The sequence below is a fragment of the Salminus brasiliensis genome, chromosome 7 (assembly GCF_030463535.1).
Source record: "Salminus brasiliensis chromosome 7, fSalBra1.hap2, whole genome shotgun sequence".
NCBI lineage: Eukaryota > Metazoa > Chordata > Actinopteri > Characiformes > Bryconidae > Salminus > Salminus brasiliensis.
In genome coordinates this window covers 22,412,050-22,431,978 of record NC_132884.1, presented here as the reverse complement: position 1 = coordinate 22,431,978, position 19,929 = coordinate 22,412,050, and the positions used below count along the sequence as shown (strand labels likewise).

Genomic DNA, 19,929 nt, shown 5'->3' with positions numbered 1-19,929 from the left:
GATTTTAGCTGATTTTAGTTGTTGTGAATCCTGATATAGGATGTTACAGTTTATAATTCTGGGTGGTGTGCCGATTTTTGTAGACTGTCCTGTGTATTGAGTAGACTGTGATAGACTGATCGACTCAAAATTGATTGAAATTGAGGGGCAGCTGCTTTAGGAGGTGCTGACTGTTGTACAAACATGCTTTAAGATGTGTTAATTGGTGTGCATACAAATTTTAAATGTGTCATGAGGATATATCTGAACTGATTGGTTTAGAATATAATGTATGTTAATTATTTTGGGCTGGCTGTTTAAAAATGTTCTAGTGTTCTAGTTAGTGTGGCAGCTACTTCAGGAAGTCCTCAATGGAGTCGAGGCTGTCTTTAGATGTGCCAAAAGCTGTGCAATGTGACTTTGGATCTTATTTGTGTTTTGCAAGATATTTTAAACAGTACCGGGTCTTGTGCCGGGTCCGGTACAAGATCCGGCACCAGGTCCTTTTTGGATTGACTGAATCTTGTGTTTACTGGTGTAATGTGTCCTGCATTGTGTGTTTGCTGCTTTCTCTTGTTCTAGTTGTTGTGACTGCTAGTGAAGGTTTTCCAGTTTTTTAATTCTGGGTAGTGTGCTGATTTTTTTAGAATGTCCTGCGTATTGAGTAGACTGCAATACTATGATCGAAATTAAGGGGCAGCGGCTTTATGAGATGCTGACTGTTGTACAAACATGCTTTAAGATGTGTCAGTTGGTGTGCATACTAATTGTTAAGGTGTCATGAGGATATGTCTGAACTGGTTGTTTAGAATATGATGTATGTTCTTGTATTTGGGCTGGCTGTGTAAATAAGTTCTAGTTTGTGTGGCAGCTGCTTCAGAACGTGCTGAATGAAGTCCAAGCTGTCTTTAGATGCGTCAATTGGGGTTCAATGAGACTTTGGATCTGATAAGTGGTTTACAACGGTGCCGGGTCCTGTGCCGGGTGATTGTTGGATTGACTGAATTGTGTTTCTATTGGTGTAATATGTTACCAGCTGTATAATGCGTGTTGGAACTTGTAGATACATTTTGTCAGCATGAACCCCAGTGCAATTGTCCTCTGGTGTGGCACCATATACTTATTTTAAAAGTTAATAAATTGTTGCATAAATGTTTATTGTAACAGTTTAAAAGCTACTTCTGTTCTTTTTGCCATGGCCCATTATTAGTTGCATTGCTATTGCTATATAACATTTGGCTAATCAACACTTCATATATAATTTGTCTGTGTTTTTTGCCGTTTCTGATAATAACACTTTTAAGAAGCATACCTGCTGTTTTGTGCGCAGACTGGATTACGTGAGCTGCGTAATTACAGCGCAGCCGTGGCTCTAAACTGTTCTCGCTGTGCTTCCCTGTTAAAAAAATAAAAACTGCGGGGTGGAGTGGTTCATCCCATACTGCGACCACTGTAGTAGACTAACCTCGGACAGTACTGCGTCAGTTCTACTCCTTTCTAATTTTGTCAGATCGTAATTTATAAAAACGAGCTATTAGAAGTGATAATTGAACGTTTCGGTGGTTGTTTTTGCCTCCCCCAATCTCCCCCCCCCCCCCCGAGGTTTCAGTTGGTATAGCCCGTGAAGCCCTTTAACAGAAGGCGAACGGATTGAGAAGTGGTGGTTTATGTTATTTTTTCTTCAGTCTGTTTACTTTATCTTTACGGAATCGACAATTTCAAGGTATGTGTCCACATCCTGCTTTCGATTGGTGTTCTTCACGAATGAATTCTCAAATTTGTCTAATTTGTTGTATTTATATGGAAACCAGATACACACCAGGTCCCCACCTAAGAGGGTGGATTACTGTTAGCTAGTAATGCTGCCCGGATTTGATAACAGTTACGAGTAAATATTACGCCGTTTTACACAAAGCTTCTTTACTTACTCTTTGTGTAAAGTTATTTTCTAAATGATCCAAAAATGCTGCCAGTGATGCTATTTGATGGTTTGACCTAAATGTTGCTTCTGCTTCTGCTTCTGCTGCTGCTGCTGCTGCTGCTGATGCTGATGGTGGTGGTGATGCTGCTGCTGCTGCTGTAGCAGAATGTCCTGAGTGGGTGTGAATTTGTAGACCAAGCAGTCTATTGTTGCAGTCATAAATGCACAACGTCTATGACCATAGGATGATTTACACACAGTCTGAGGCTTTGTTGTTTAAATCAGTCTTTAACTTAAAGGGACACTGGTGGATTTTTCTGATTTGGTTTTCATCCAATAGTAAAGATGTAAACAAAGTCATTCAGAGGAGTTTAGTGTGAGATGTTCTGTTTTAGAGAAACTTGCCGAGGTGGAATCTTAACTAGGGTGTGAATAGGAACAGGAATATGAATAGGGACGTCTGAAGCTAAAATGTTTGTTTACATTTATTTATTTATTACAAAAACGTGTTTTTGCCTATTGCCACTTTTTCCCCACAGTGAGATACTTGGAATGTGTTTTAAGGTAAGTAAATTCACAAATAATGTTTTTTTTAATTTTTATCCCATTTGTTTTAGATTTACCTCTTATTTTACAGTTTACTATGACCAACATTACAAATAAACATCCTAAAAAGTAAATATGATATTGTAGACACTTCAACCCCTTTTTCTGTCGCTCACAACTCAGCATCAGCGTCAGGTTTCTCTACAATTCACTCCTTTCATATCAAAATGCCTGAAATGTCTTTGTTTGCGTCACAACCACTGTGGATTTGTTATGCATAATTATGCCGATTTTTTTTAAATGTAGACTTTCCATGGTGGCCCTGATCTGCAATAACAAATAGCAGATTCATGCTACTTGCCCTTGTAAGACATTCCAACTTGCCCATGAGCTGAAAGTAAATCCTTTTTTTTTTTTTTAATGCTAGATGAACGTTTCCCAGTGCACTCTACAGAACTGCTGGGTGAAGAGATCCCACCGCAAATTCAGATCAACATAATTTCTTCTTTACCCAAAACATAGTCTGTCAGTCAGGACATGTTCGGTATCTGACACTGCTTTAGTTTTGCACTACAGCTTTGAGACTAATGTAGGTAAAGGTAATGGAGGCCTTTGACTTCAATCATATATTTTCTGTTAGTTTTGTAGCTTATGCCAAAACTAAGTGATGTGATTAGCTAATGATGTAACTTGGGTGCAAGGTAACACAAAACTGCAGTGCAGCTAAAGTGAGGAAACGTTGATCTATAGGTCAAAGTGAAAGCTCATTACTAGCCATTGTGGTCATTGGTGATTCAGTTCATCATTCGGTTTAACAGAGCAGAGAACTCACAAAACTGTGTGAAGAGATACTAGATACTCCTAGTGAAGGTGAATATGCTGTTACAATGTTCACCCCCCATACACCTAAACAGAGTCCAGTATTATCTGTTGTGGATCACTGTACCTCCAAACATTGTCAAGTCTCAAATTCAATGTTGAGGGTAACTGGTCCACTCGCTGTAGTCATTGTTCCCCTCTGGCATTAATGGCCAGTGGGGCACCACTGTTGCACTGTTGATAGGCACTCAATGTGCGAGTCCATTCTCGATACACCTTCACTACAAAGGCTCTAGAACTTTCCACAAAGTTAGTGTTTTCTGAGATGCTTATTTATTTGTCACGTGGCACAGTTCATTCAAAACCAGGGCTCATAATATTTTAATATGACTGTGACAGAGAGTGACTGGTAGTAGCATCTTGGAAACCACAAACTTTGTGGGATGTTCTAGAGCACCTAGAGTGAAGACAGCCTATGCCACAACATCTCACTAGTGTCATCTGAGCCAAGGGTGGTTATATCCACTATAAGGTAGGTTTATTATAACTTTTAGCTGGTCTAGTTTGACCTCATCATGAAGGACATCAATAGAGTAGCACAGCTAGCCAGCTTGTTCAAATATCGACCTGTACTAATGAATGACACCTGTTAATCTAACTTCAGCATGTCTTTTACAGACATTAATCCACCAAAAGTCTGTCTTGATTGCTTTCAAAAAATCGATTTCTGGAATGTTGTATATAATTTGCGGGTGTCGGGGTCTATGCTACAAAAATGTGGGAGACTCCCGGAACTTCTGGGAGAGGTGGGATGTCTATCTCTGCATGTTTATGAAAAAACTTCCAAATTTTAACAAGATAATGAAAATTAATCCTATCAAATTATTATTATTATTATTGTGAGGTGCGAGGTCTAGTACTCTAATAAGCGCTATATTCTGTGTTCACCTTTTCTAATATAGGACAAAGCCATCACAGTAAAACCACCAGGACTGTAACCTGCAATAGGTAATTCTCCTCTCAACTGTTCAATGCCTAACACTGCAGAAAGTGAAGGCGGAAACGTATCTGGTGCTAGCGATCCGGTAGCCCCAGCGCGGGCCCCGGCCAGAGAGGATGAACGCAGCTTCTTGAGTCCATTCACCCGTGACTCGCTGCGAGCCAGGCGGGCCTCCAGCGCTGAGCTACAGCTTCCATGGACCTGCCCCGTCACGCACTCCCGGGAGAAATTCTACACTGTCTGCTCAGACTATGCACTGCTGAACCAGGCCCGTCCAGTCGTTACACCCAGAGATGCTGCCCAGACCAGCTCTGATAACCGGACATCAGTAACTCAGTTGAACACCACCACTGTCTCCCAGTGCCAGGCTGGTGGAGCCAACACGCCTTTAGCTGACGACTGTGATATGGAAGAGGTGTTGTCCAGCAATACCAAGCCTGTGTTAGCCTGGGAGATCGACACCACTGACTTTGATGCAGTCTTAACTCGAAAAACCAGGACAAGTAAGTGCTTTCATGCAAGCCATTTCTTAATGTGAGAGTATGGCTAAAAATAAAAAGCTATAAAAAATGAACAAAGGCACAGACAAACTTCAGGCTGCTACTACTGGTTGTTTGTCACTGTGCCTTTAAAAGTTTTTGCCAATGGAAAAAGGGAATATGAAAATCAGTTCAGTTGCAACATGTGATAAATAACCCACCCCAAATGCCACCGGCTGTGTAGTAGTCAGAATATGAATATTGCAAGTATAGTGGCATTAAAAAGATAGTTACGAAAGTAAAAGATGACCTGATTTCTAAAAGGATGACACATTTCTTTAAAAATTCATGCAATTCTTGTTGCAGCTACAGCTACATTTAGCAGTCCACAGGTTTCCAAAACACATGAGGTCTCTTTAGATGTTCTTTAGGAAAACTTTTATAAACGGTGTGCTGGAAAAATGCTGGATTTTGAGGTGAGGACATAGGAAATATTCTCTTTAGACTCTTCTTTAAAGGTCACATTTGTGCAGGTGTCTCCGCACAATGGAACAGTGCACCACCACTCAAGAGTCTGCTAAATCTTCCTGGGTCTTTGCAGTCAAACAGGGATTTAGATTTGCCCTTTAGGCGACACAATAAGCAGTCCTCTCAACATTTGTTTGGTCTTCCAGACCTCCACCATGCTAGTTAACTGTTGTTTTGTAATTACATTATGAAGTGATTTTGACTTGAAAACAATTTAAACATCAAACTTTTAGGTAAAAATAGTGGGTAAGAATAGTTACAGCGGAGGAAATAAGTATTTGACCCCCCACTGACTAAAAGTTTTAATACAAAAAATATAAATGAAATGTCTCATAATTTTATGCCAGCTTTATTTTAACAGTGACACATAGAATATCAAAAGAAAAACTGAGAAAATTACATGAAATGAGAAATAAAAATTAACTTGAATTTCATTGAAGGAAGTAAGTTTTTGACCCCCTAGTAAAACATCATTTAATACTTGGTGGCAAAACCCTTGTTGGCAAGCACAGCAGTCAGATGTTTCTTGTAGTTGTTTATAAGGTTTTCACACACTTCAGGAGTAATTTTGGCCCACTCCTCTCTGCAGATCATCTCCAAATCCTTAAGGTTTTTTTTGGAAACGCAAAGCTTCAGCTCTCTCCATAGATTTTCCATGGGATTGAGGTCAGGAGACTGGCTAGGCCATTCCATGACCTTGATATGCTTCTTATGGAGCCACTCCTTTGTTTCCTTGGCTGTATGTTTTGGGTCGTTGTCTTGCTGGAAGACCCATCCACGACCCATTTTCAGTGCCCTGGCAGAGGCAAGGAGGTTGTCACCCAGGATTTTGCGATACATGGCCCTGTTCATCTTCCCGTTTATGCGGTGAAGTTGGCCTGTACACCCCCAAAACATCATACTTCCACCACCATGCTTGACTGTGGGGATGGTGTTCTTAGGGTCATATTCAGTATTTTTCTTTCTCCAAACATGTTGAGTTGAGGCCAAAGAGCTCAATTTTGGTCTCATCTGACCACAGCACCTTCTCCCAGTCTCTCTCGGAGTAATTAATATGTTCATGGTGAACATGAGGTGGGCCTGGACATGGGCCTTCTTGAGCTGAGGAACCTTGCGTGCACTGCAGGTGTGTCCGTGGTCTGTGGGAGCCAATTTTAGTCATGGTTTTTAGGGGATCAAATACTTATTTCCTTCAATGAAATGCAAATTATTTTTTATTTAAATATTATTTCATTTTCTAGATTTTCTCTTTGATATTCCATCTCTCACTGTTAAAATGAAGCTACCATAAAAATCATAGACTGTTTAATTATTTGTCAGAGTACAAACTTTCAAAATCAGTGGGGGGTCAAATACTTATTTCCTCCACTGTATGTCCCTGAATATGGGTCTTTTGACAACTCAACATCATTTAAAACAAGTACCTGATGAATTAGAAATATGAACGGTTGTACATAACTTTCATAACTTGTTTGCTACATTAACCTCATAGCTCCAGTAAAATATGTAAGGTGCAAACTTCAAACACCAAATGTTTTGATGATGTGCTGCTATTTGAGTTTTCTACACATTTAAATTGTCTCCAAGTTATCACTTCATAGATGATGTATTAGTGTAATAGTGTATTTGTAATTGTGCATTGCAGGCCACCTTCTACTAGTGTGGAACGAAAAAATGGGGTTTTGTTTGAATCCGCAAGCTTACATAGTGTAAATATGGCATGAAAATGATTAGTCATTCCATCTGCCATCTGGTACCCTTGCTTATGTAACCTTATGGCTTTGTCCTGTGACATAATCAGTGGGTTATTTGTCTCCAAGCCTCAGATGCTCAATGGAGGCTATATTATAATCGTGTGTGTTTTGACTTCATCTTTCAGACCAAGTTGTTTTTATCTGTTGCTAAATTGCCTTGTGTCCTGAAAAAAAGAGCCCCTAAACACATCATCTGCCATCACAGAATCACTGGGGCGAAAAAAAGATGAATATCAATATGACTTAAAGCCATTATCTCAGGTCATCTTGGAATAATTTCCCCCTCAGAGAAAGTGCAGTCAGCAGCAGTCTTTGACTTGACTTACTGAATGTGACTTTGCAGTAATGCACTATATGTTGGATGTATGTATTTACACACCCTCCACCACACCCAAACGAAAACTTAACATAAAAGCCCAACCGGGGCTCTAACAGTCTCTACACATGTGTATACTCGTTTTGGCAACTCAGTCAGTGCTCTTCCATGAATGACTGAGTCTGCCCCTTTAATGCCGTTTACCTGGCTCGCCTACACGACCACAGTTGAACGGCATCAGGGGGGTGTAGGGTGTTGCAGTGGGCGTGCCTCCTCACCATCACAACGCCTGTTGCTGATGCAGGTGCAAAATTGTGCACACAGAGCTTTTAGCAAATGGGATTCTGTGAAGCTACACATGAGCCTAAGGTCACTACTGACTAGCTTTGGGGTGTGTAAGAATGGCGTTTGTAATCCAACATCATCAGTATCTGACGTTGTTTATGCTTTTGTGGGTAAATTCTAAATCCTTACAGCAATGCTTCAACATCTAGCTAATTTTGTCTCTGTTGATTCCCTTGATTGAATTGAACATTGAATGAACAAGCATATAAAAACTTAAATTTGATCTGTTTGAATTTAAAGTATTTTTAAACTTCAAACATTCATACCTTCATTTCAAGTTTTTTTCTTTCTGGTTATATAACACAAATAGTGAGAGGAGACCAAGGAAATTATTGATGAAGCTAAAACTGAAGTTCAATTTAAAGTTGAACTCTTGCTGAGTTTATAATGTTGTTTTCAGTTCTGCTAAGCATAGTATAATATGCAAGTCTCATTTGAGTATTTATCAGAAAAAGCATTGTACGTTAATGCTATATTTGCTCCAGGTGGAACAGTGAGCCATGTTTTACCCAGATCCATCCCATTTTTGTATTTTCTCAGTGACCTCATTTTTAATTCACATTATTTAGTCTATTTCTTTGTTTTAAAACCACTTACTTGAGTAAAACAAGGCAACACACTGTGTTTTCTTATAAGCTAGTTTATTTTTTTCACTGTTTAAAGTACCTGAACCCATCTCCCATTAGAGTTTGTCATGTGGACATAGAGTATTGTGTAAAGGCATCTGAGAAAATATGTAATGCCGCTAATATAATTCAGTACTTTTAAAAGTCTAACATAATAAATAGAAAGAAACAGTACAAATACATACAGTGGAGGAAATAAGTATTTGACCCCCCACTGACTTTAAAAGTTAATACAAAAAATATAAATGAAATGTCTCATAATTTTATGCCAGCTTTATTTTAACAGTGACACATAGAATATCAAAAGAAAAACTGAGAAAATTACATGAAATGAGAAATAAAAATGAACTTTAATTTCATTGAAGTAAATATGTTTTTGACCCCCTAGTAAAACATCATTTAATACTTGGTGGCAAAACCCTTGTTGGCAAGCACAGCAGTCAGATGTTTGCCCACACTTCAGGAGTAATTTTGGCCCACTCCTCTCTGCAGATCATCTCCAAATCCTTAAGGTTTTTAGGCGTGCATTTGACACACAGATTTTCTATGGGATTGAGGTCAGGAGACTGGCTAGGCCATTCCATGACCTTGATATGCTTCTTATGGAGCCACTCCTTTGTTTCCTTGGCTGTATGTTTTGGATCGGTGTTGTTGAAGACCCATCCACGACCCATTTTCAGTGCCCTGGCAGAGGCAAGGAGGTTGTCACCCAGGATTTTGCGACACATGGCCCTGTTCATCTTCCCGTCAATGCAATGAAGTTGGCCTATGATCTTAAAGGAAAAACACCCTCAAAACATAATACTTCCACCACCATGCTTGACGGTGGAGATGGTGTTCTTAGGGTCATATTCAGTATTTTTCTTCCTCCAAACACGTTAAGTTGAGTTGAGCTCAATTTTGGTCTCATCTGACCACATTACCTTCTCCCAGTCTCTCTCGAAGTCATCAATATGTTCATTGGCAAACTTGAGGCGGGCCTGGACATGAGACTTTTTGAGCAGAGGAACCTTGCATGCACTGCAGGATTTTAAACCATTACGTCTCAGTGTATTACCAATGTTTCAGACTGTTGTCTCAGCTGCCTTGAGATCATAAACTAGCTCCTCCCGTGCAGTTCTTGGCTGATTTTTAACCTTTCTCATGATCAATGAGCTCCAGGCCGATTGATCGTAATGTTGTACTTCTTCCACTTCCGAATAATTGCACCAAAAGTTGTCACCTTCTCATCCAGCTGGCTTTGTAGCCCATTCCAGCCTTGTGTAGGTCAACAATTTTGTACCCAACATCTTTAGACAGCTCTTTAGTCTTGCCCATGGTGGAGATGTTGGAGTGTCACTGAGTCTCTTGGCAGGTGGCCTTTTACACAGGTGACAATTTGGGACAGGTGTCTGTCATGCAGGTAACGACTTCACTGAGATTCTCCTCTCTGGCCTTCTATAGCTGCCCGTATCAAATTCAAAAGCCTGACGCTGGCCTTCAAAGCCAAGAATTGACCATCTCCTCCATACTTCATGGCAATGGTCTAAAGCCGATCTGTAAAAAGAGCCCTTCGAGCTACAAGTACGGCTCTGCTCAACTCACTGTCCTTAAATATGACTTTGTTCCTGTCCTGTCAACTAAGTGGTGGACTTTCCGTTTCCCTGGGTGTCTGAACAGCAAGAAGACCCAGCTCTTTAAAGATCAAACCAAGATTAATGCTTACGATTGTACCCATGTCTTACTTGATTTGTTTGGTATTTAGGCAAAGTGTAATACATTGAGTATTAGTATTGGTATCAATCTAGATTTCCATACTGGTCTTTGTATTTGGCAGCATCTAGCTTGAGGTATCTTTTGGATTGGAGTAAACAGTAAAGCACTTTTGAAAGGCACTCTGGAAATTTAAATATAAATGTGATAGGCAAAGCTAAATAAAGTATATATATATATTTTAAGATGGTACTGAAAAACCATTGTCTACTTTAATGCAGGATTGTCAGTAAGCTTACAAGGCACATTACAAAGTCAATGTTAAAGTGAACTCATGACCACATACTGTATACTTGTTTATAGTTCTAAAAACACATGACTGTTTTTACAGGTAATCTGAAGAAATTTGCTTCTAAGAAAATGAAATCCTCTGATCGCTCAAGCAGAAACCTGCTGGACCTCCCACCCCAAGCTTCTCTGGAAGAAATCAAGCAGAGGAAAGTGCTGGACCTGCGCAGATGGTACGAGTGTAGCTCTTGTTTTTTCACTCATTAGTCGGTGAGTGTAATGAGAGGGCAGAAAGTCATTCATTTTGTGCTGCTCTTTTTACCTCTGTAGGTACTGCATCAGTCGCCCTCAGTATAAAACATCATGTGGAATTTCCTCCCTTGTCTCTTGCTGGAACTTTCTTTACAGCACTTTAGGAGCTGGGAGGTATGTAAAACTATGGAAACCCATCCCTCCCCTCTGTTTTTTTTTTTTTTTTTTTTTTTTTTTTTTGTGAATGTAGCATTTCATTTGTTTAAATGTTAGCATAACTTTCTGCCAAAGTATAGTTCCTTAACAAGCAGCTTGTTGCTATGTCACAGAAACGAACGTCCCCTCTTATACAGCACAGCCTACAGTTTCTTTTCCAGCTCTTTCTAGAGACTAACAAATTAAACTTTGTTCCCACTTACATTTTTTTTTGTTCATTTGTTGTCTGTTATTGCGCATTCTTGTCTTACTCCTTTCAGTTTTGTTTTTAGGTCATTCTTGTTTTGTTTTTTGTTTGTTTTGGTTCCCCCCCCCCCCCCCCCCCCAGATCATTTAGCATTTAACGGCGTGGTACCACTACACTGAAACGCTGTTAAACCAAGAAGTAACATAAACATTACAGCGCTTCTCAAACAATTAGCTCACATGGCCAGAATTAACTGTTGTATAATTAATGATAATTAAGTTTTATACATTAAAACATTTACGATTAGTATTGATCATTAATAAAACAAAATATGAAACTGTCCAATTTATCGATTTCTCACTGAATGCGGTGAGTGAGTTGCCCAATGTGGCTTGCCTAATATTCTCATGTAAGATCATGGTCAATGTTTAATTTCAAATCCAGTGTGCTGGACTACCAAACACAAAATGATCACTGTCCACTTACTGCACTGTATTTTGTGCAATATGGTGTAACATATGATGTGAGTTTCAGAAAAGCAGTTCAGCAATAGTTCAGAAAACTAGCCCCTGATAATAGTGAAAAGTATTAAACCTCTTTTGCTGTGAAATAATATTTGCACTTTAAAAACAACTGTCACTTTCTGATCGTTCTTTCTCTATTTATAGAAATGCGCAGTATGTTCCTTTGATTTCCAAAAATCTGTCAAGACATCTGCATCAGAAATTATATGTAGTAACTCTTTTTTTTGTCAGCCTTCCACCCATTTCCCAAGAGGAGGCCCTGCATATTCTTGGTTTCCAGCCTCCGTTTGAAGACATCAAGTTTGGACCTTTTACCGGCAATGCCACTTTGATGCGGTATGATGGTTCTGCTTACTCTACAGCTAAAGTGTGTCAGAAGTATCTGACGTATTTTCACTAACCCAGTTTTTGTCTCAATGCAGATGGTTCAGACAGATCAATGATCATTTTCGTGTTCGAGGATGTTCTTATATTTTATATAAACCCCATGGGAAGCACAAGACAGCAGGAGAGACAGGTGTGTTACTTATTATTCGTCACAATCACATATTAAAAATCAGTGACCAAGAGTTCAGGCTTCCAATCGTCAGTGGAAAAGCATTTCCACTGGGCTGCACTGTACAGTCATGTGAAAAGATTAGGAAACCATGAAAACCTGTGTGTTTTAACATGTCTAAACATTTGGACATTCAGTCTTCATTTTAACTTTTAAAAAAAGGTGAGTATTTGTCACTGCACTATGTACAGCTAAATGTGTCCTTCACATTTTACCTATCTGTGGTAGTGAACGCACACAATAGCCCGGAGCTCTAACCACTGAGCCACCATTACCCCTTTTTGAGAGATATGAGGTAAACTAAATTCATCTAAACAAATAAAACTGCTAATTTGTAAAATGTAATTATTATAAATGCTACTTTCTTAAGAGTAAAAGTTTGGAACAGCCTGATATATTTATGACTACTTAAAATGCCAAAACATGGAATTAGGTGCACCATATCTGCTGCAAATGATTACAACATGGAATAGAAAGGCTAATTTCCAAATAACTCTGCAGACTTGTATGCATCTACAATCTTCATCTAACCGCAGAGAGCTCTTTGGGTTTGTCTGTTAAATGTCTGTATGTTTAAATATGTTTAAAAAAGAGGAGGATTTTCATGGGGTGTTCGTTATGTTTTTTCACAAGACTGTATATTTCACCCTGTATGTTTAGACTGATAAACGTATTTATTTTGTTTAACCATTACTAGCAACTCAAATCTGATGTATTCTTCTGATCTTTTTGCACGTTAACAGGGGTCATAGTCACATTTTATGGGTTTGTAATCTCCTCAGCTGACCTGCTGACAGTCCTGTTGACAGAACAGGATCACTTAGCAACCAGAAACATAACACCATTCTCTAGAATACTAGTGATTGTACCATCTGTAGTAATTTCTGCTTTTACTTTTAAAATATCATTGGTGAGTTAGCTGATATTGAGACTTGCTTATTGGAGAACATGGCTTTACTTTTATTTATTATTTATTTTAAAGTACACTGAACACTGCATTACAGCACTCTATTTGTTGCTCTTCCATTTGTATAGCGGAAGGAGCTTTGCTGAAGTTGACCCAGGGACTGAGGGACGAATCTATGGCCTACATTTACCATTGTCAGAACCATTACTTCTGCCCTGTGGGCTTTGAGGCAACACCATTAAAAGCAGCTAAAGCTTACAGGTACAGCAGAGAAGCAGTTACCTTTTTACTTTCAGCAGAAAGTAAAACTTCACTGTTGCAGAGTTTTTCTAAACAAAATCAAATCTTTTAGACAAAAATCTTTTTTTTTTTTTTTTTACTTTTTTTCCATACATGATAACAATCATAGAAAACTGAGTACATATTGTTGCCCGCACCATATTATTTATATGCCAATCGCAAAACATGGCCCTGATATTGGAAATATTGGAAAGTCCAATCTTTACCACATTGATCTACTCGCAGCCCAATCATGACTGCCCATGTTTAGGACTAATTAAATATTGAACATAGTCTGAACATCCTGTAATTTTTCTGTTGATTCTCCAATATTAAACACAATGTTGACATCTTATGTAAATGATTAACTGATGAGAATTGACCTGAACAAAAGGATAACCATTTGTTACCCTAATCAACATGAAACAATCAGTAAATTGTTATTTCTTCAATGTTCACTCTGCTAAATACAATACTGTCACAATATGCATTACTACCACTGTCCTCTGTCATTATGTGTGGGTCTCACACATTGTTAACACTGGTTAGGATTTTAAAGTCATGTAGTGTGGCTCAGGCAAGTAAAAATAATGAAAGGATCAACTAAATAATATTTTTTGCAATAGGGGACCACTTCCTTTGAACGAAATGGAGCACTGGATTCTTATTGGGGAACCAAGCAGAAAGCATGCGGCCATCCACTGCAAAAAGTAAATGAATGTTTTGCTTCCCATATTTCTGATTATTAGTGTTGTGATGCAAACCCTTTACAGGAGAATATATAAGCAGATAATCAGAAAACATTTGATGCTTGTGTTGTTACTGGCTGCTTTATTTGCTATCTCGGCAAACTCAGCCTCTTACAGTGCATCCATTTTTTTTAGGTGGGCAGATATTGTGACAGACCTGAACACACAGAACCCAGAATACTTGGATATTCGTCACACTGAAAGAGGCATTCAGATACGGAAAACCAAGAAGGTTTGTGATATTGGAATCTGACCTCAGGCATTTAATGTTTTGAAAGGTAAAAGTGGAGTTATGAAATTGGGAGGGGGGACATGCCTGAAGCCCCTCCTCACAAATCTAATGTCCTTTAAATCACATCTCTCCTTTGTTCATGTGTCTATGACAAAGTCTTTGCAACCCTCCATTTCACCATATCCTCCCTTTTAACCCTCTCATCTATCATTTCTGGCTCCACATGTAAGAAGGGGGGCTGACTTTCAAAGCCCTGGGGTTCCCCCCTCTCTTACAGTCTTTTCCCAAATCATCATAAGAAGGTGGCATGGTCCAAACTAGCAAAGTGGCAAAGTTTTTAAACTGCTCTGAGCTAAGATATGTCTTCCTTTCAGGTGGGAGGCAACCTACACTGTCTGATGGCTTTCCAAAGGGTAAACTGGCAAAAGCTTGGACCCTGGGCGCTAAACCTGGAGAACCTGAGGCATGACCTCCATCAACAGGGGTCAGAGCAGAGGAGTCAGGCTTCAGCAGGGGAAGGCTTTGAGGACAGGGCGTCCAAACACTTAGGGCGTCTGGGCCGGTCCCACAGCACTGGAAACCAGAAGTCTGAGCAGGCCTGGAAACGTCACTCCAACACTGGAGAGTACAGGCACAGAGCTTCTCCTGACAGTGACCTGGATGAGGACATTACTGACTAAAATGTGAGCTGGCCAGTCTGCCTTCTGAACATCCACATACTCATTTCGACCACTCACGGTTAAGTTAGATTGGGACAGACGGGGAAGGGTTGCTGTCCAACAAATGGCCCACTGATCTTCCAAACATCAGATAGGTTAAAATGGGTAGATCCAAAAAAAATGTGCAATTATCTATAAACCAAAACATAAGGCAAGTATTTTATTTCTGCATTCATAAATATCATTGTTCAGATGTGTGCTTCTACGTGGATGTGGTGTTCATTAATATACGGAGCACAAAATGTTTTAAAAACAACCCATTTTACGTTAAGTGCGTAGTGTACCAGTCAAGGCATAGAACATGTTAAATGTGCATAAACATGAATAGTTGAAGTGGAATGATGCAATCAAACAGAAATCGAAACAGAATGGCTTGTTTTATCTTCCTGAGAGAACTGCTGAATAGAAACCCTGTTCATTTAAGGTTGTTGAGACCGATTCGGGTAACTGTGAACTCAGATAGAGGTGACTTGATACTTTTGTTTATTGTTTATGGCGGATGAATCACAGTTTGAATTTTCTTGTGAAAAGATGTGAAGCATGATGGCTATCATGTTATGTGCACTGTGATGTTCATTCTTAATTTACCACAGCAACATTTAAAGTATGTATTAGGACAAGTGTTCAGTCATTCACAATCCCATATACATGTGAAATCAGTTGGAAATAGTTGGTACTTTTTCTTAATAAATAAATATTTCTACAACTTCTTGTACATCAGTTGTGAGTTTTGATCCACAGTCTGTGTGAGATCAGATGTGATGGTGGCAGTTCTGGCCTAGATTAATAGACTTCTCAATTCTGTAATGTCAGCAGGACCAATACGACAGCAGCCTCCTGTTAAGAGATCAAAAATCACTGTTTACTCAACTATTTCAGACAGAATTATAACTCAGGACATTGAAATCACTAAAAATACATTTTGACTCACCAATCCATAAAGCTCCTTGTTCTTTCCACTCAATGCTTAGCTTGGTGAATGGCATCCTTTCTTCTGTTTTCCATCTATGAATTCAGTTATGGAATATACATGAATTTGCATAATACATGAGCCATAAAGTGTGAAAATGCCTAATGCTCTGAAAACTACAATGGCATCAGTCAGGACATTTCTGACTTAGGTGTTTAAATTACCCTGTTTTGGGATCCCAGCCTTCTCCACTGTTGGGATAGACCACCCAGCTCATGCTGGGTGCCTTGTACGACTTTGCTGATTCTAGGAGAGGTTTCACTAAAGCAGGAGGGGAGCAGTTTACGCCAACAGCAACCAGCTGTGTAGATTTGCTAGCCACTTGAACAGCCTGAAAGAACTTATTCCCATCTGAAATACACTGTGTGTCCTGGAAAACAAGTGTCAATGGATATTGGAATTGTGGACATGCTAAAGAAACTTTAGATAGGGGATGGGAACAAAATAACTGATAATTTAGATCACCTCTTACTGTTAACATCAAATGTGGATTAAGATTTTAGTGGATTACGCGACAAGGTAATTAAGATATACAGTACCCGTCAAAAGGTTTTGTTTCTTTATATTTTATTATTTTGTCCATCAGTTGTGTTTCTAAAGTGTTGTTTAGAGGTAGGGTTGGTACACAGTTCTATACACAGAGACTTTTGGTTCCAGCTGCCATGTCTTTGAGAGACAAAGTTATGTAAGGACTATTTGACCTAGAAGGCTAAGTCAGACGACCTGGCCTCCACAATTACCTGACCTAAACCCAATTTAGATGGTTCATGCGTGTTGGAAAACCATTTCTGGTCACTACCTAAAGAAGCTGAGTGAGAGAATGCCAAGAGTGCAAAAGTATAAAATACAGTCTGGTTTTTAACTCTTTCATTTACTACATAATTCCAAATGTGCTCATTCATAGTTTTAATTTCTTCTATATACATCTACAATCTACAACAAATAAACTAATACAAATAAAATCAAAATAAAAATCAGAATGAAAACTTTTACAAACTTTTGACTGGTACTGTATTTTTTTTTTATGTACTGTACGATGGCAGGATTTTTAATACAGATATTTTCCCCCCAAAATTTTGTTTGAAGAACACTACCGCATGAGATAAACCACTGCTAACAACATATCAAACAATGTATTTCTTTTTTTCATCTATACAGTGGTATGAAAAAGTTTGGGCACCCCTGATAATTTAGATGATTTTTCTTTATAAATCATTGGATGTTCGGATCAGCAATTTCAGTTAAATATATCATATAGCAGACGAACACAGTGGTATTTGAGAAGTGAAAGGAAGTTTATAGGATTTACAGAAAGTGTGCAATAATTATTTAAATAAAAATTAGGAAGAAGAAGCCTTTTCTGCGCACGCGCCACAAACTGAGTCGCTTGAGGTATGCTAAAGCACATTTGGACAATCCAGCTTCATTTTGGAATAAGGTGCTGTGGACCGATAAAACTAAAATTGAGTTATTTGGACAAGGGGGGGTATGCATGGCAGAAAAGAACACAGCATTCCAATACAAACACTTGCTACCCACAGTAAAATTTAGTGGCGGTTCCATTATGCTGTGGGGCTGTGTGGCCAGTGCAGGTACTGGGAATCTTGTTAAAGTTGAGGGTCGCATGGATTCCAGTCAATATCAGCAGATTCTTGAGAACAATGACAAAGACATCAACCCTAAACACTGCTCAAAATCTACCAAGGCATTCATACAAAGGAATAAGTACAACATTCTGGAAGAGCCATCTCAGTCCCCAGACCTGAATATAATTGAAAACCTGTGGTGTAATTTAAAGCGGGCTGTCCATACTCGGAAACCATCAAACCTGACTAAACTGAAAATGTTTTGCAAAGAAGAATGGTCCAAAATACTTTCAACCAGAATCCAGACTCTTATTGGAAGCTATATAAAGTGTTTAGAGGCTGTTATTTCTGCAAAAGGAGGATCTACTAAATACTGATGTATTTTCTTGCCCAAATTTATGCACTTGCCTAATTTCGTTTAAATAATTATTGCACACTTTCTGTAAATCCTATAAACTTCATTTCACTTCTTAAATATCACTGTGTTATGATATATTTAACTGAAATTTCTGATCCGAACAACCAATGATTTATAAAGAAAATAAATGATCAGGGGTGCCCAAACTTTTTCATACCACTGTACAGGTTAAGAGCCTTGCACAAAGGCCTAACAGAGGCAGCTTTGTGTACCCACAACCCAGTGGTCACAAACCTAGTCTTCTAACAACTAAGCCACTAATAATCCTAATACTGATACCTATCAATATTTATGTAAGATATGCAATCTATTATGATATGATTTGAAGAGTTGATGTTTCTGAAGAGTGTGGTAGATACCTTGCAAGAGAAGGAGAGCCAGGCTTTAGTATCTGGAAACTCCCTCAGCAGCTCTACCAGGGCCTCTGCCTCTTTAAGGCATGGTATGGTCTCCATTGCGATGAGATCAGCTCCTGCAGCCACTAAGCAGCGAACCTGCGGCCGATGCCAGTCTTTCAGCTCCTGCAGCAAAAGGGAGCAGAGCTTTAGGTCTAGTTTGAGTTTGATAATTGCCGTGTGCATAGTGTTCTTCTGTGGCTTACCTCTATACTCATCCAGCTCTCATAGTTACCTGTGTACTCAGAGCCATCATGCAGAAATGCCCCATAAGGACCCACTGAGCCAGCTACCAAGGGCTCTTTTCTGTCTGTGAAAGTTTATTAGTGTAAAAAGTAAAATTTTGAAGAAAATGTATTCTTCTGAATACACATGCAACAGCAATGCTAACACACACCTGCTGTTGTACAGCTAGACATAAAGTCGGCTGCCGTCTCTTTGGCTATTTGAACCCCTGACATCAGTAGCTGTTCAGCCTCCTCAGGTTTGAGATCGAGGTGTTTGATGAATCCTTCCATACTAGCTTGGTATGTGGCCGTTGTAATGACATCAGATCCACTCTGAAGATATCTACAAAGACAGAGTTTCTGATGTGATGTTTGTCACAGGCGCGCACACACCCACAGAAGGACAAACTGAATATGTTGGAATTACCTGTGATGTACATCCTTAATGGCCTTCGGGTTTGTATGCAGGATTTTAGCACTCCATAAAGGCTCCTCCTGCAGACACATGTCTCAACAATGAATTCAGATGTCTAGCCCTTTAAAGCCAAGTGTTATATGATCCATATTTAGATTTCTGAGACCTCACACTTCATCATCAGTGTGTTCATTAAATAATTAATTACCTAAGACAATTTCTAAATAACACTAATAGTAACAATAACATATATTTTAAATAATTCTGAATTACATAAATAAGAAAAAAAAAAAACATCAGATACGTGTATGCTGCTCCCTGGTGGATTATCTGTGCAATACATACATCACAAAAATGCATACAGTTTTCTAAATATTTAAAATTACTTGAAAACCTGTCCAATTGTACAGAAAGCTCAGAGTATAAGGAGTTAAACAATTTTGTGTTCTATATGTTTTAGCTTGTTTAAGTGTGCTTCCAACAATCTGTCTAAATATAATATACAATTAAAGTCATATTTATATAGTATTATTTAAATTATTTTTTATAAATAATTGGCCAGAAGGCTAAAAAAACACTCTAGTTTTAAATAATTTATATGGCAATTATTTGATGGTTCAGGCTTGATAACGGTGAGATAACTGTACTACTGTATAGCTTAAATACCTGTAGTTGAAATCCTCTTTCCTCCAGTTCTGTAGCTAAACCACCGTCCAAAATTCGGGGCTTGCAAGTCATTCTGGTTACAGCCGGATCGACCTGTGATTTTGCAGAACTCTCTACTGCAACACACTCTATCTATCAGGCAATATGCGCGTTCTGTCAAACTAGTAGTGCTAAGGTAGTGCTATAGCCACCTCTTCAATGTTTACTTTAACACATACAGTTCAATCTGTCTCTGCCTGCACCAAACCTTTGACTAAAACTCAAGTGAAAGAATTAATCTTCCACCCCAGGTTAATAACAAAGTCCACGTGTCGACGCGGGTCAAACTACTATTTCCG

The 19,929-nt window shown here is 38.9% G+C and overlaps 2 protein-coding genes across 5 annotated transcripts; one reads left to right on the top strand and one right to left on the bottom strand.

Annotated features, from left to right (window-relative positions):
• Nucleotides 1–1,403: 1,403 nt before the first annotated feature.
• Nucleotides 1,404–15,621, top strand: LOC140560077 (basic immunoglobulin-like variable motif-containing protein). Of its 4 annotated transcripts, XM_072684142.1 has the most exons (11): nt 1,404–1,702; nt 2,440–2,464; nt 4,228–4,768; nt 10,397–10,526; nt 10,624–10,719; nt 11,704–11,808; nt 11,895–11,989; nt 13,064–13,196; nt 13,841–13,924; nt 14,099–14,195; nt 14,570–15,621. In XM_072684142.1, the coding sequence occupies exons 3-11, from the start codon at nt 4,297–4,299 to the stop codon at nt 14,873–14,875; spliced, it is 1,518 nt and encodes a 505-aa protein (XP_072540243.1). In that variant the 5' UTR covers nt 1,404–1,702; nt 2,440–2,464; nt 4,228–4,296; the 3' UTR covers nt 14,876–15,621. The 4 variants fall into 4 exon arrangements, with proteins under 4 accessions (XP_072540243.1, XP_072540242.1, XP_072540241.1 ...); XM_072684141.1 differs by lacking the exon at nt 2,440–2,464; XM_072684140.1 differs by having other exon boundaries at nt 1,404–2,464.
• On the bottom strand, nt 14,955–19,926 carry LOC140560081 (homocysteine S-methyltransferase YbgG). The gene is made up of 8 exons (XM_072684147.1): nt 19,592–19,926; nt 18,938–19,005; nt 18,681–18,853; nt 18,490–18,593; nt 18,248–18,409; nt 16,049–16,254; nt 15,846–15,919; nt 14,955–15,751 (listed from the first exon to the last, which is right to left on the bottom strand). The coding sequence occupies exons 1-8, from the start codon at nt 19,661–19,663 to the stop codon at nt 15,693–15,695; spliced, it is 918 nt and encodes a 305-aa protein (XP_072540248.1). The 5' UTR covers nt 19,664–19,926; the 3' UTR covers nt 14,955–15,692.
• Between the last annotated feature and the right edge of the window lie 3 nt (nt 19,927–19,929).

Bases quoted from the DNA above. Each gene is read 5' to 3' on its own strand.
- LOC140560081 (XM_072684147.1), bottom strand. From the start codon at position 19,663: ATGACTTGCAAGCCCCGAATTTTGGACGGTGGTTTAGCTACAGAACTG. The intron at 19,006-19,591 runs GTATTTAAGCTA...ATGTGTCTGCAG, and splicing joins AAAGAGGATTTCAACTACAG to GAGGAGCCTTTATGGAGTGC. The intron at 18,854-18,937 runs GTAATTCCAACA...CTGTCTTTGTAG, and splicing joins ATTAAGGATGTACATCACAG to ATATCTTCAGAGTGGATCTG.
- LOC140560077 (XM_072684141.1), top strand. From the start codon at position 4,297: ATGCCTAACACTGCAGAAAGTGAAGGCGGAAACGTATCTGGTGCTAGC. The intron at 13,197-13,840 runs GTACAGCAGAGA...TTTTTGCAATAG, and splicing joins AAAGCAGCTAAAGCTTACAG to GGGACCACTTCCTTTGAACG. The intron at 13,925-14,098 runs GTAAATGAATGT...CATTTTTTTTAG, and splicing joins GCGGCCATCCACTGCAAAAA to GTGGGCAGATATTGTGACAG.